Genomic DNA, 15598 nt, shown 5'->3' on the forward strand with positions numbered 1-15598 from the left:
GCCATAAAACCAGATCGCCGATAACAGATTCCACCGATAACTGGAGTGGCCATATTTTTTACGAAGATACAGTGAACCCCATGTGTTCAGGGACTCCCGTATTCGCGGATTTCTCTCTGCAACATATACCACCATTATTTACGGTAAATTTGCCTATTCACGTTATTTTTCAATGAGAATTACCCACAAATTCCTGGGTTTTTTTCATATCAATTTCATCAAAAATGGACTTTTTGTGATAAAACTTAAAAAAAAAATAGGTATAAACATTTATAGGAGGTTTATATTGAGTTTCGACTTCAAAAATTAGGCAATTTTAAGCATGTCTATAGGGGGACCCAACCCCCACGAATACGGGGGAACACTGTATGCCAGTAATATATGAGGTAAAAATGGTCTTATAACATATTCATTGCCAATCACAAAAATATGATAATGTACGATAATTATCGTTCCTATGACTGACTTGTTCGAAACTTATTTACACTAAAGTGATAATGAATATTATGTTATCCTAAACATTATTACTACCATAATTTCTCTACCATTAGAATTTCGAAAGGATACTTTTACATTATGTCAGCTGGACTCGCATGGATAACAGTAGATTTCAATGATATGGAATTATGCCTTGAATAGGCGTTTCTATTATAAATTGCCAATAATATATAAGGTAAAAATGGTTTTATACATTTACACTTCGTCGCCAATTGCAAACAACAATACAATAACGTACAAAAATTATCATGTGTACGTATGACTGCATCGCTCGGATAAGTTATTGACAACCAAAATGATAATGAATTTCGAGTAAAAAATCAATAATTTGTTGTCATAAATGTTATCACTGCCATAATTACACTACTATTAAAATTTCTAAAAGGTTACCAAGCATTAAAAGGTTGCCCTGAAAGCAACTGTATAGGTGATTCGATGTTGACATTTTGTTAGTTGGCCACTAAGAGTTAAAATTTTGATTTCACTGATACTGAATTATTTCTTGAATAGGCTATTCATTTTGAAGATCTGCCAATAGTACTTAAGGTGAAAATGGTTTTCTTACCTGTATCATCAGTTTATATCATAATGTGAATCTTTTCAGGTATGTTGGTGGTTATCACGCCTGGCCGAGTCTTAGCCTACCAAAAAACATCACTTGGGCCAAGAAAAAAAATATGCTTCACTTTAACAGACAATCATCTTTAACAGAGCACCTTCCTCCTCTATTAGTCCGTTAAAATAAGGCTTCACTGTATATCAACACAACGGTAAAATGTAAACAAAGTCAAACGGCAGGCAGAAAAGAGAAAACCCATGTCCTTTCTCACCCACAGCCAAATGCAAAGTGAGTGCATACCAACTGGGTGAGCAGGACTCACACCAGTAGTTGGTAGTTTACTATGTATTTTACCACCTTTAAAGTTAAACAGCCGTTTATCAACTGCACTGAAAATAATTCCTATTATAAAGGACCGATGGTTTGCATATCATGTAGGAACGATAAGGTTTTTAAGCTTTGGCCTGATAATACACCAGATATGCTGCTCAGAATCCTGTTACGGCACTTATGACACCGTAATCAAAGTCATGGTGCTCTAACTTCAAATCGTCAGCCATAACCTGGAACCGATTATTTTAATGAATATACTTGTAAAAGTGCACAATTCAGAATAACAGAAGTGATTACATATTATCACTGAGTTGCTTTTTCTTCTTTTTATATCTAGCCTTCTAGACTGGACTCCAGTAAACACCTAAGGTCCCTGGCTGGAAACTTTTTGCATGCAATCTTTATTCTTTTTGTTATCATTTAAAATATTTTTCACAATTTTTTACAACAAATTAGTTACTGTTATTATGAATATAATTTCTTCTACTTCTTCAGCAACTGTGTGGATATTGCAAATAATCATTTTAATCTTGCTATCTTGTGTACCTAGATTGTGTGTATAGTACTGTCTCTACTTTCTATATTCCATGGATATGTCACTGAGCAGAACTTTGGGATATTACAGGCAGTCCCCACTTACCACTGACATCAGTTAACTGGGATCCAATTTTACAGCACTTGTATAGCATGCCATTAACTAGATTTTTGGGGTCAGTAAGCAGTTTTATTAGCATTGGTCAGCAGTTTATCAGCACCAACCTCCAGTTAACAACACCAATATCTAGTTAACGACACTGTTATGCGGTTTATCAGCGCTATTACCACCAATATGCAGTCAGCAAACCTCGGCCAGGAATGGAACCCCACCGTTAACTGGGGAACTGCCAACGACTACTACTATTATTATTTTCTTTCAAAGTTAAAAGTTCAAGATACCCAAGGTTTTATGGCATGCACACACACATACACACACACACATATATATATATATATATATATATATATATATATATATATATATATATATATCAGCAATAAGTCACCAAACAGCACGTGACAAATATGTACGTAAATAGCCACATGAAAAGTGAAAAATCAAAGACCAGGTACCAAGCGCTTTCGTGTATTGCATACACTTCTTCGGGGTACCCCGAAGAAGTATACGCAATAAACGAAAGCACTTGGTACCTGGTCTTTGATTTTTCACCTTTCATGTGGCTATTTACATTATATATATATATATATATATATATATATATATATATATATATATATATATATATATATATATATATATATATATATATATATATATATATATATATATATCCATTTGGATTACTTCCAACCAAGACACATTAACAGGAGGATCATTTGACCCTTATAAATAGGATTATTTCTTACATGCACTGCAAAGTTCTCAAGACAAAGGACTCTGTTTATACATTGCCTTACCCAGCTATATGTGTAACAGAAAGGACATGCTAAATGACAAAAGTATAAGCTTAAACACGATGAGAGCACCTACTAGCCTTCAATATTTTCATAAAATATATGGAACTTACTTTTGCAACTATGTATATTGCATGTGGTCTACTTGCATGAATAACCACAATTTCAACAGCCTTCCCTTTGTTGAGAGGTGACATCTTGCAATTCTCATACATAGGAATTCCCTTTCTTGGTGCTTCACACTCACCTGTTATGAAATTTATTCAGTACTATATATTTCAGATATATTACAGTTTCTCTGACATTGCTTCTTTTTGTAATAAAAGAAAATATGCTCTGATATAAACATTTGATAAATACACTGGGCCATCATAGATGTTTCACCATACAGTGAAAATTAATAATTCCTTCAACTACACATCATTTAATATTACACTACTACTTCATAAAGACGTAAAAAGTCAGCAGTCACATTTCAAGCGATTACTTAAAAAAATAAGATTGGTAACTACTTACCAGGTACCTTTGATTTTCCATCCTTTGTTGGCAATGCCTCTTTTGCTGTACCCAAACTGCTCTTATTTGAATTTTCTATTCTCCTTGCCTGAAGATGGTTGCACATGTGATCATTTAATAGCACATCATTATCAAATAACTCAAACTGAGATTCATCTCCTTTAAGTGACCGCATCTTGTAAGTCTTCTCGCCCATTACTAAAGACGTCAAGTAACGTTTCATTTCTACATCATTGGCATCTACTTTGGCCAATTTGACTTTCAATGCTACCACAGGAGTTTTCATCAGTTCTGCTTTAAAAACTCGAACATTGCTACGAGAGATGACATATGAACTTCCGAAGTCAACAAAATGAACTGTAATTTCATCATTTTTAATGTTTTTCACCTCTGAGCGATACCAAGTATCATCACTCTTCACATATCCACATACTAATTCACCAACCTCAAGAGAAGGTGGAGTTTCAGCTGAAAGTAAAGGATGGAAAATCATTAAAGAAAGAATAACCAACTCAAATGAAAAACACTCAAGAATTTACAGCTACACCACATGAATTGATTAGTATTATAAGATTTTCAAATGAACAAACTAATAGCATTTCACTAGTCTAATGGCATGCAACAATTCGAAACTGGTCAGTATCAGTGCTAACAGAGAGTGGTAGCTTTCTCATTCATTACAAAGATGACCAAATGGTACTATTCAGTTTATCGCTTCTGAGCAGTACATTTATATATTAAAACAATTATTTCTTCAATAACTCTGTATAAACCTTCCCCCTCCTCTATGCAAAATTCACAAATCCTAATATGGCAATCATGCTTCTATTACCATACAGAAGCATCTACCTCCCTCCCTTTTCACATTTACTCCTAGTAAATATTACTCTTTCAAGTTCTTAACTGCCTCTTTATATCTTTATAACTTTGAATGCATACATTAGTGTGTTCCGCCACAGGCTTCAGCTGCTTTAATTTTATGAATATACTTTTTTCTAATGTAACCCATAAAGAATGATGCCAAAAGTTAGGTAGGGATGTAAAGTATACTATAGCTAAGTAATATCTTTGTCAAATGCACAGAAAAAGGTTATTCCGGAAACACACCGGGACAAAGACTGAATTTCATGGTAGGACTAGAAAAAAAATAGTAACCTGTGCTTTAAGGCTACATGCTAAGGTAACTGCTTAACTTCCCTTACCCTTTAGCATGAATTAAATAATCCTGATTAGGTAGTACCTTACATTAGAGTAAGTGATAGGCTAGCTATAACATTATTGGGTTACTGTTTTATATGGTAGACCAAATAACCTATATTCTGTTTTTTTCCATCTGTCCACCCGCCTGTGGTGTTTCGTATGGTAACACTGCGTCCCAGGCTTTAGATAGTTACGCTATGTTAAGTTTTAGGTAAATAAAAGGATATCTGGGTGTACATTTGCAACTGAAAAGTGTTTTAATAATTTACTGTATGCGAATTACACCGGTAATATTCGAAATAGGATAAAGGGATTTAGGAGAGGCTAATTGGAGAAGGACCCGTGGTAGTGGTTTCACTCGCCCCAGAAACCATACCGACGCCTTTTAATAAAGGTGAGCGAGCCAGAATATTCTAGCATTTCCAATTTAGCGTTCTCTGGTATTATAACAATATTTTACCTCAGAAATAGTGCTAAAGGAACCTATTTCACGGAGCAACACGGCCGAGCCCAGAAATGTTATTATTGTTGAATGTAAGCTGAATGTAACTATCTAAAGCCCGGGATGCATGTTACCATACGCAAACACCACAGGCGGGTGGGCAGATGGAAAAAAACCGAGTATAGGATTGGATATAAAGAACCTGGGTTAGACCAAATAGTAGCCTGACTAAAAGGTTACATATTATAGTCGAATCACTTAAGATTCTTGTGCCTACGAGATGTTTGTTTGGCAGCCTCTGATTGGCTGGTACCAGGAGGTAGGCTGCTCGCTGAGTGTGCCATATTTTCGTTAGTAACTTAATAAAACTAGCAATATGTTTATATTTCTTAATTTATCTCACGTTTTGCAGAAGATAGGAAAGTTTTGGTCATACCAAAGGATCTGGTATTAGTTGTACAACTAAATAATCTTTTCCTGATATCAATAAGCTAAAAACACACAAGGAATTACGAGTAAAAGTGAAGAGAGAAACATTTCATTCTTATACCTGTTTTCATTTATCATTAGATTTTGCATAATTCATGTGATCAAGATAAAAATAAAATGTGTTTTCTACAATAAAATACCCTAAATACAATGGTGCTTTTAGATTTTAGATGTGTGTAACATGTGAAGAGAAAATGAAGGTGTCTTATGTTGCAACCATACTTGACTCAGTCTGAAAGGAATTGAATCTTTCTTAATTCTTTGTTATTTATTACTTCACTGAGATTATTAATTCATATCACTCAAATAAGTCTGATCCCTCTTTCATTTGAAAATATTTTCATATAATAAAATTAGAAAATATTCTGAAATGTGAGGACTGGACTGAGACAAGGAAAAATGCTTACAGATTTATTGGTCAGAAAAGGACATATATAAGGAAGCTATGCAGACAGAATTATAGTGTCCATCACGCATACATACGGAAAAAGGGAGCGGACCCCTGCTGTGATTGTGCTTTCTCAAACCTACAAATATACATATAATTAAGTGTACAGGATGTGTAAATCTATGATACATATATTGGCGGAAAGGCAGCAAACTGCTCTACATTTTGGTATATGTGGAAAAAAAAAAAAAAAAAAAAAAAAAAAAAAAAAAAAAAAAAAAAAAAAAAAAAAACAAGTACAGTATATATATTGGGAGGACGGACATTTCTAAAGATCAGGCTGAGTTCAACCTCTTTGCTGGACTGAATCATGGTCCCCGTGGCCTGCCTAGATCTGAGCTAACGATACCAAATGTATCAACCTGATTATTATTACATTTTTCTTTATCAGATATGTCAAGACATATTATAGGATATTGGATTGAAAACTATTTGACAGTCATGACGGGAATTCTGTATATTTATTTACAGAAAATGTAATGATATAACACGGTAAATATTGTCAAAACTGCAACCTCTTATATCGCTAATTGGCAACTCAAACATCTTGCTGAGATGACAAACGCAAAGATGTCTTGCAGATCATATTCTCTCAGCAATACTGTCAAATTTGAATCATTTGTGGATGCAACATAATAAGACATTCTTCATTTTCTCTTCACATATTACATACATCTAAAATGTGAAACACCAGCGTATCCAACGTGAATTTGTTGTATGATAACACAAGTTTTATTTAATCTTAATCGCGTTAATGATGCAAAATTTGACAAGCAAAAAGAAGAATAAAGAGTTGAGTGCTTCTCTCTTCACTTTTACTCATTGTATAATTCCTTTGTTTTATCTTATAATAAATTAATACCGAATCCTATGGTATGACCAAAGCTTTTGCATGTTGAGAAAAGCGTGAGATGATTGAGGAAATATAAACATATTGCTAATTTTCTACTAAGCCACAGACGAAAATAATGAGACACTGATCGAGCGAGCGGTCTACCTCCCAGTACCAGCCATCAGAGGATGCCAAACAAACGTCGCATAGGCACAAGAATCTACCTTAAGTGAATTGACTAATAAGTTTCTGTTTTATATACCCAATAAAAGGGATTTTGACGTAGGAAAAATCTATTTCTGGGTGATTGGCTCGTATCGCCCTATGAAATATCCTTAAGATCATTATTTCTAGGTAAAATTAATCTAAAATTACCAGAGAAAAACAAAATTAAGAAAATGTCAGTAAAACTGACTCGCTCACTCTATAAAAGAAGTGTCGGTATGGGAATATAAGGCGAGTGGGATCACTACCACGAGGCATTCACCATTTAGACCTTCCAACATAAAATCCCCACCAGAGAGAGCTGATACTAAAGGGTGATGCGGCCGCTACTACTACTACTACCGACGCCACGGACAGCAGCGCCCCTACCGGTCATCCTTAATCTATGAACATCTTTTCCTGCAGGGTGGGAAAAAGAAAACAGGGTGGGTTTCATAGGGCGACACGAGCCAATCACCCAGAAATAGATTTTTCCTACGTCAAAATCCCTTTTCTGGGCTCAGCTCATGTCGGCCTATGAAATAGTACCAGAGAAACAGACAAGATGGGAATAAGGACAAATGAAACCCAATAGTAAAAAAGAGATATATAATATAAGTGAATCAGGGACATTACAGTATACAAACAAAGTACTTAAAGCTAACTTATCCTAAACAATGGTATGATAAAGAAAGCAATCAATATGAAGTACTTAAAAATAACTTAGACAAAGTAATACATAATAGTGTAATGGCAAAAACAATAAAGAATGATTCACTTAATTAAGATATTTACAAAATATACAAACTCATTGTGTTCTACCCTAGCATAAAAATAAGGTAGAAACACTGAAGTACATTATATGTACATAACGTGGATGTCCCTAGCAAAAAAAATAAGGGACAATCCACCAATATGATTCAGGCGGCTAAGGCTAGAGTATCCCGAGTAGCATGGCAATAGGGTGAGGCATGTTGGACGAGGTAGGTAGAAAGGAGACCTGGATCTATACTACAACTACTATGCAGTATCAGGAGAAACAATGTTTCCCGCTGCTACTGCAGAAAATTTTAAAGATTCCAAGGACTTTAGGTAATGACGTTTAAAGACTGTATGTGATTTCCATCCAGTATACTTTTTAAGATCCTCAAAGTTCATATGTTGGAAGTAATTAATTGAGGTGGCTACTCCCTCTGATGTCATGTGCTTTTGAAATGAATCAGGGTTGGCTTGTTTAATGAAGTAAAGGATCTGTTGTCTGATTCCTTTCACTGATAAAGTACCACCTTTTACTCTCATAAAGAGAGAACCTGAGGATCTAGAGGATGTACGATATAGAAGCTTTTAAAGTTGATACTGGGCAGAGAGAAGGATCTTGCGGAAGTGGGATGACTTCCCAAGGAGCCCACCTTGCAAGGGGATCCTCATTTTTAGCTAAAAAGCTACGATCCGGAGAAAGTAGAACTTCTCCTGAGGGGAGAAATTCACTAGGACCCGCATACCTCTGGGATAGAGCCGACAGTTCTGAAATTCTGGCTCCTGAAGCTAGGCTTAACAAAAATAACGTATTTCTAAGAAGCATTATGAATGTGCAAGACGAGTTGTCAGTATCTGAGGCTAGTTTGAGGACATCATTTAAGAACCATGAAACTGCAGTAGGCCTTTGAGAAGGTCTAAGTCTAGCACAGGCTTTGGGAATAGAACGTAAAGTAAGATTCTGTTAGGTCTATTTGGAAACCCAACTGAAAGATTTTCTTCAAAGCCGATTTATGAGTAGTAATAGTGCTAGCTGCTAAGCCTTTTTCAAACAAGGACCTGAAAAAGGATATAGCTAAGTTAACTGTCGTGGTTGTAGTGTTTGATTCTTTCAGGAAGGATGCTAATTTTTTAACAGCTGAGTCATATTGTCTAATAGTTGCCTCTCTTTTATCTGATTCTAGAAAGAGGATGTTTTGTGGATCAATGTTAGCATCTTTTTTAGCCGCAAACTTCATGAAGTCCATAAAGTTAGGGTCTGAAGAATTCCTGAGGAAGCGAACACAGTCCTCATTTGTACTGATTGCGACAGCTTGGGATTGGGAATCTGTTGAGGTCGGAGACCCAATTCCAGAAGCAGAGGATACCAGTTGCTTTTTGGCCAGTCTGGAGCAATCAAGAGCTACTAGTCCCTTGAAAGTCCTCAGCTTGCTAAAGACTTTCAAAAGAAGATTCATAGGAGGAAAAACATAGATTTTCCTCCATTGATTCCAATCTAACGACAGGGCGTCCGTGGCATAAGCCAGAGGGTCCAGGTTGGGGGCCACATAGCAAGGGAGCTTGTGGTTCGCTTGTGAGGCGAAGAGATCTACTTGGAAGACCTGGGACTCTCCGGCATATCCAACTGGAATGGACCTGACGTCTAGGGGACCATTCTGGATTCAGAGGGACTGACCGGGACAAAGTGTCTGCTATCACATTTCTTACCCCCGCCAGGTGAGTGGCGGACAGATGCCATCTGTGTTTGTCTGCTAGCGCAAAGATGGCTATCATGACATGATTCACGTGTTTGGATTTGGACCCTCCTCTGTTGATGCAATGTACTACCACTGCACTGTCCAAAACTAGTCTTAGATGAGACTTCTTCGGGGGAAGGAGTCTCTTCAGGGTAAGAAATACTGCCATTGCTTCCAGGACGTTTATGTGAAGCTGGCGGAACTGAACTGACCAAGTCCCCTGAACTTGTTTGAATTGAGAATATCCCCCCCATCCGGACAGGGAGGCATCCGTGTGAATGGTTAACACTGGAAGGGGATATTGAAGGTACTAATTTGGCAAGATTCTTCACTTTTGTCCATGGACGGAGCTGATTGCGAAGGATCTGTGGAATTACTGACAACTTGTCTCGAGATTTGACGTTTGCTCTCGATCGCCAAACTCGATTTCTATCTTTCAGCCTTGCTTTCAGGAGGATGTCTGTCACTGAGGCAAACTGAAGAGAACCTAGGATTCTTTCCTGGTTTCTCCTTGATGTTTGTTTGCATTTGAGAAATTGTTTCACAGACTTGTCTATTTCTTTTCTTTTGACCACCGGAATTGACAGATTGTGGGAAGACAAATCCCATTGGATTCCTAGCCACTGAAAACAAGACTCCGGAGTGAGTCTGGATTTCGTTTTGTTTATCTGGAACCCTAGATGTTCCAGAAATTGAACTACCTTCTTCGTGGCTTTGAGACATTCCTCGACCGTTGGTGCCCAGATCAACCAATCGTCGAGGTATGCTGCTACCATTATCCCTTGAGTTCTCAACTGTTGAACTACCACTTCTGCTACTTTCGTGAATACCCTGGGGGCTACATTCAGACCGAAGGGCATCACTTTGAATGAGAACGTCTGATTTCCTAGTTTGAAGCCTAGGAATGGACGGAAGTGTCTGGCTATAGGGATATGATAGTATGCGTCTGTAAGATCGATGGAGGTTGTGATGGCCCCACGGGGAAGTAAGGTCCGTACCTGCGAGATGGTGAGCATTTTGAACTTGTCGCAACGAATGAGAGAGTTTAGCTTTGACAAGTCTAAGATTACCCTTCTTTTTGTTGAGCCTTTCTTTGGCACGCTGAATAAGCGACCTTGAAATTTTAGATGCTTGACTCTCGCAATAGCTCCTTTCTAAAGGAGTTCCTCCGCATAATCTGTCAATTCCTTTGATGGTTCCTGATAGAATGATTTGATTGGAGGAGGATCTTTGATCCAACTCCAACCCAATCCTTTGGGCACGATGCTCTGTGCCCATTTGCTGAACCCCCACCTGTGACGGAAGAGGAAACAGCCTCCCTCCTACCTGGGGAGCCTCACTGTTGTTGGGCGGGTTGACCTCCGCGCCCTCCTCTGAAGTGCTTACCTCTTGCAGCTCTTCCGTGCCACGTTGGCGAAAGTGGCCCCTCGCCCTGCTACCCATAGAGAACCTATTAAAGGTTGGGTAGGCCTGGCTTTCGTACATTGAATTGAAGGCCGGCGAGACTGCGTAAGAGGTGGAAGGTTGACTTTGAGGAGACAACAGGAGAATGGGTTGCGTCTGCTTCGAAGTAGACGGCTGTCCCTGTTGTGTAACTGGGACGGCCTGAACAAATTGCTGTTGCTGCTGTTGCTTCTGGTAAGGCTGGAACCTTCTTCCTGTCTTCTTTAGCTTCTTACCAGCAGCAGGGGCGGTCTCTTGTTTCCTCTTGGAAGAGATGCCCCATCTGGCTCTAAGGCTCTGGTTAAGCCTAGCAGCCTCGTGGTGCACCTCATTCACAGAGGCCTCTGGGAAGAGGTCCGCACCCCACATGCTGGAAGCTAAGAGTCTATTAGGCTCATGCCTGATAGTTGCCTCCTGCAAGACATGCTTTCGGCAGTTCCTTCTAGCTAGGAAGAAGTCAAAAGCATCAGCTTGGACTGTCTGAAGCTGTGATTTAGCCAGAATCTTGAATAAAGGTTCTGTGGCGTAAGACAGGGCAGCCATTTCCGTAATGATCAGGGAGTTAAGAGACCTCCCAAATCTTGTACGGGCATCAAACTCTGCCTGAATAAGGGTATCAGGCAGTCTTGGAAGCTTCTCGCCAAACTGATCCATTGTGCAGTCTGGCTCAAGCTTACCTACTGAGAACGTGGCAGGCAAGTTCTCCCACAATTCTCCAAAGGCCGGGAAGAGCGGAGAAGTAGATTCCGCTTCCCTCAACTGTGGCATGGGCTCGTCCTTGAGGACTGCCTGAAGAGTCGCTTCAACTACTTTGGTAGCGAACGGAAGAGAAGCCTCCTCCTCTGTAGCGAAAATAGTGAATGGACTCTTGAATGCTTGGAGTTTGGTGTTGGTACACTCCCAATCCTCCAGGCAGTGAACCCATTCCCGCTGTGCATGATCCCTACTATACAGCACAGTCTCTCGGGAGATCTTATCCTCTCTAGTGAGAGCAGCGACGGTCAGCCTAGCATACCCAATGAAAGGCTGAGTCAGTCCGGGAGGATAGAACTCGAAGTCCTCAATCCTTCGAGTTCCACACTCCGGGATAGAAATCATGCCGTCCTTGAAGGGGGCATAAGCGGCCACTCTCCATGGGTTATCCATGGAGAAGGCTGGTAGGGATTCGTAAGGAGGTAACTGTAAAATACCAGTACCTGCTACAGGGGAGCTTGGCTGAGGAGCCTGGTTAAGACCAGCAAAGCGGTCGTTGTGCTCTCTAACTCGGTTAGAGAGATCTTGAATAGACTGGCCAGACTGGTTGATGGTGTTTGACAGCTGTGCAAACATCTGTTCAAACTTAGAGCCAAGAGAGCCAACCATCCCTCCCACTTGTTGCATCACAACTGCTGAAAAGGTGGTGGGATCAAAGGAGCTCGGTCCCGCCACCCCAACAGGAGTTACCGGAGTAGACCCGGTAGATGCCAGAGAAGGCGTTGGCTCGGCCGGAGCGCGAGCCTTCTCCTTAGAAGCCTTGCTTCTAGAGCTCTTAGAATAGGAAGAGCTAGGCTTTGCTTTCACCGCGTCAGCGTAGGAAGTCGTAGACTTCCTAGCTGAAGAAGACGACGACTTCTTAGACGTCGTCTTATGCAGTGTCTTCTGTTCTCTCTGTCCCTTCACCTTCGGGGGTACAGAGAGAGCGGGAGAGCGGGCAGGGATCTCAGATCCCGTGAAGCCTTGGAATGAAGAGGAAGAAGGGACAGGGGAAGAAGATCCAGGAGCACCCAAGGAAAGACCTTGGGCGCCCGACACACCTACCTCAACCAACAAATCCTCTGCCCCTACCGCCATAGGCTCAATATTCAGGTCCAGGTTGGCCACATCTGGGACCGGCTCCTGCGTAGAGACGGAACCCGAAGCGCTGCTGCACCTCCTGCTGAATAGAGGCTATGAGAGGGGCTGCCGAGATGGGGTCCACGTAACCGGTCGACTTGCCACCGGGGAAGATCTGGACGGCCAGCTTCTTATCAAGTATATAAGGCTGGCCCTTGGCGGCGTTCTTCCCGAAGCCGCCCACCCAAGCCTTCAGGGTTGCCAGGGCGACTTCCTTCACGGCGGCAGCCTGAAAGAAAGGGCGATATGAAGCTTCTAACGGCGGAGATAGGGTTTAACGAAGCTTAAAACTAAGTGTTAGTAGTGATAAGACCAAGAAAAGTCTAGGAGTAGACTTACCCCACCCAAAAGCTGACTAACGAGGTCGTAGCAGATGGTGCAAGCCTCCGGGTGCCAAACGATCAGTCCGTGTGGGGTGGTGGCACACAGGGCGTGGGTCCTACACTCTTCATGGGCGCAGGGGTCGTACAACGTCGCGTTGCAACCTGGGACCTGGCAGTTGGTAGCCTGTAAGTGGAGAGATACATGAGTATCAGGTGCACACTTGCAGCCTAACAAATACTCCGCTGCATGCCGGAGCATGTAAGTTAGATTAAACCAGAGCCCACCGTAATACGTGTGGTAACTAGGCGGTTGGAGTTGGTCTAAAAGGCTACGCCCGGAGACAGGAAAAAGATTCACCATGAGTGGTGAGGAGCCATGAAAACCACGACGGAGAACGACGGAGATAGTACATAAAATAAATTAAAACTAAAATTCACCGTAATATAACGAAGGTTATAAAATTTTTCCCGTCTACTAGAAGAGTGCCCGGGTAAGGAGCGAGCTCTCCTCCGGTAGCGGAAAACAGGATATAGTAGGCAAGCAACAGACCACTAGTAAATGTCCACCCTGCCCACTGGCGGAGCCAGACGGACCTATAACCGAAGGGGCTCCCGGCTTCAGCGGAGGCTCCGTCCGTTACGGTAGGGGAAGGGTGGGACTGAGGCAATAGGTGGGGGGTCCCGGCGTAACACGGCGGGAGAGAGAGAGAGAGAGGGGGGGTGGCCTACCCCCCCCAGTCGCTACAACTACCCGCTCGGTAACCCGGTACCCGAGACAAGTGGTCGCCCTAAACCCCAGCTGGAATGGAGCTCCAGGCCTCCTCAGAGAGAGAGGGAGGAAGGCTACTGTGGTTGTCATGGCAACCAAGGAGATCCACCAGACCCCTCCCTATATCTGGTAGGGAGGGAAGGGGAAGGGTAAGGTGCTAAGGGACACGTGATCGCAGGTGGCCTAAGCCGCGATAGCAACACAACCATAGAGGGGCCACGTGAACCAGACTGTACGAACACATGGCACAAGCACCTAGGCTAGCCTAACACCCTAAATAACACTAATAATACATCATAAAGGAGGAAAAGACACTTTTAGTAAAAGAGAAAGAAGCCCAGGAGGAGGCAAGCTGTTCCGAAGAACAGTTGACTACTCGGAGCCAGCGGTAGCCGATGAAGAGCAAGAGCTGGGATGCTGGGCCAGAAACACGGTATAGCCCTAAATACCAAACTAATAGAAAATGGTAAAGGGGCTGTGTCCTAGCTATAAAAACGATGTAATAAACGATGAACGTAAATATAAAAAGCCCATAAGCATAAGATGTCCCAGTATGGGAGACCGGGAAATCTTAACACGAGGCGGCACACGGCCGCCACGAGTCAACCGGGAGACCGTATATGACCTATAAAAAGGAAAATACTGGTCCCTGGAAGACTAAAATACTAGAAAATACTACTTATGAGGCACTTAACTTAGCCGAAGCAATAGCAGCACGTTCCATCGTAACTGATGAGATAAATCCAAGAAAACAACACGAGAGGAAAAAAGCACTCTAGCGCTGTGAAGCTAATGATTAAGGATGACCGCTAGGGGCGCTCCTGTCCGTGGCGTCGGTAGTAGTAGTAGTAGCGGCCGCATCACCCTTTAGTATCAGCTCTCTGGTGGGGAATTTATGTTGGAAGGTCTAAATGGTGAATGCCTCGTGGTAGTGATCCCACTCGCCTATATTCCCATACCGACACTTCTTTTATAGAGTGAGCGAGTCAGTTTTACTGACATTTTCTTAATTTTGTTTTTCTCTGGTAATTTTAGATTAATTTTACCTAGAAATAATGATCTTAAGGATATTTCATAGGCCGACACGAGCTGAGCCCAGAAATAAATAGTATTCTAGGCTCAATAAAAGATCCTAGTTTTTACGACTCAGGGTACCTGTAAGGCTACATACTAGTAAGGTCTTATGTAGCCTATATACTTAACACAGTCTGGGCTAATATATGCTAATGCATACAATGACTAGGCTAAATTTAAAAGAAAAACTAACAAAAGTCATCAATGGAAAGAGGAAGATATGTATATTCACATGTTATATGAATGGAAATAAAAAAAAATTTCTGTACCTCCCATGGGAATTTGTAAATCAATATTTCCCATCTCTTGCAGGCATCTTTTCACAATGACAGCATCTTTTCACAATGACAGTCATAAAAAATACACCAATTTTACAAAGTTATAAGCGTTCTCTCTAAATTTTTTTTTTGTCAAATTGAAATTACAGCTCAAACAATATCATAAAAGATAAGAAATAAAATGGGAACAAAGTCTCAGCATATTTTTGTAAAATCTCTAACGCCACATCCATGTGGGAATTTGTAACCACAACCACCCCCCCCCCCCTCCCCTCACTCACACTCTTATAGGGTGATCTGAAGAGTTGCCAATAGTGATATATGGAACTACATACGTTTTCCCACAAAATTTGTTCGAACTGTATGGCAACAAG

General features: G+C 40.9%; 2 protein-coding genes across 2 annotated transcripts in view; one reads left to right on the forward strand and one right to left on the reverse strand.

Moving 5' to 3' along the window:
- LOC135215286 (tudor domain-containing protein 1-like) overlaps positions 1 to 15598 on the forward strand; it is a 219273-nt gene that overhangs the window by 56247 nt on the left and 147428 nt on the right. The gene's annotated exons all lie outside the window — the stretch shown is intronic.
- Positions 2881 to 11562, reverse strand: LOC135215777 (uncharacterized). The gene is made up of 3 exons (XM_064250728.1): positions 11496 to 11562; positions 3359 to 3826; positions 2881 to 3089 (listed from the first exon to the last, which is right to left on the reverse strand). Exons 1-3 carry the CDS (start codon positions 11560 to 11562, stop codon positions 2896 to 2898), a joined length of 729 nt encoding a protein of 242 aa, XP_064106798.1. The 3' UTR covers positions 2881 to 2895.

This window comes from Macrobrachium nipponense, chromosome 5, assembly GCF_015104395.2.
Source record: "Macrobrachium nipponense isolate FS-2020 chromosome 5, ASM1510439v2, whole genome shotgun sequence".
NCBI classification, from domain to species: Eukaryota; Metazoa; Arthropoda; class Malacostraca; order Decapoda; family Palaemonidae; genus Macrobrachium; species Macrobrachium nipponense.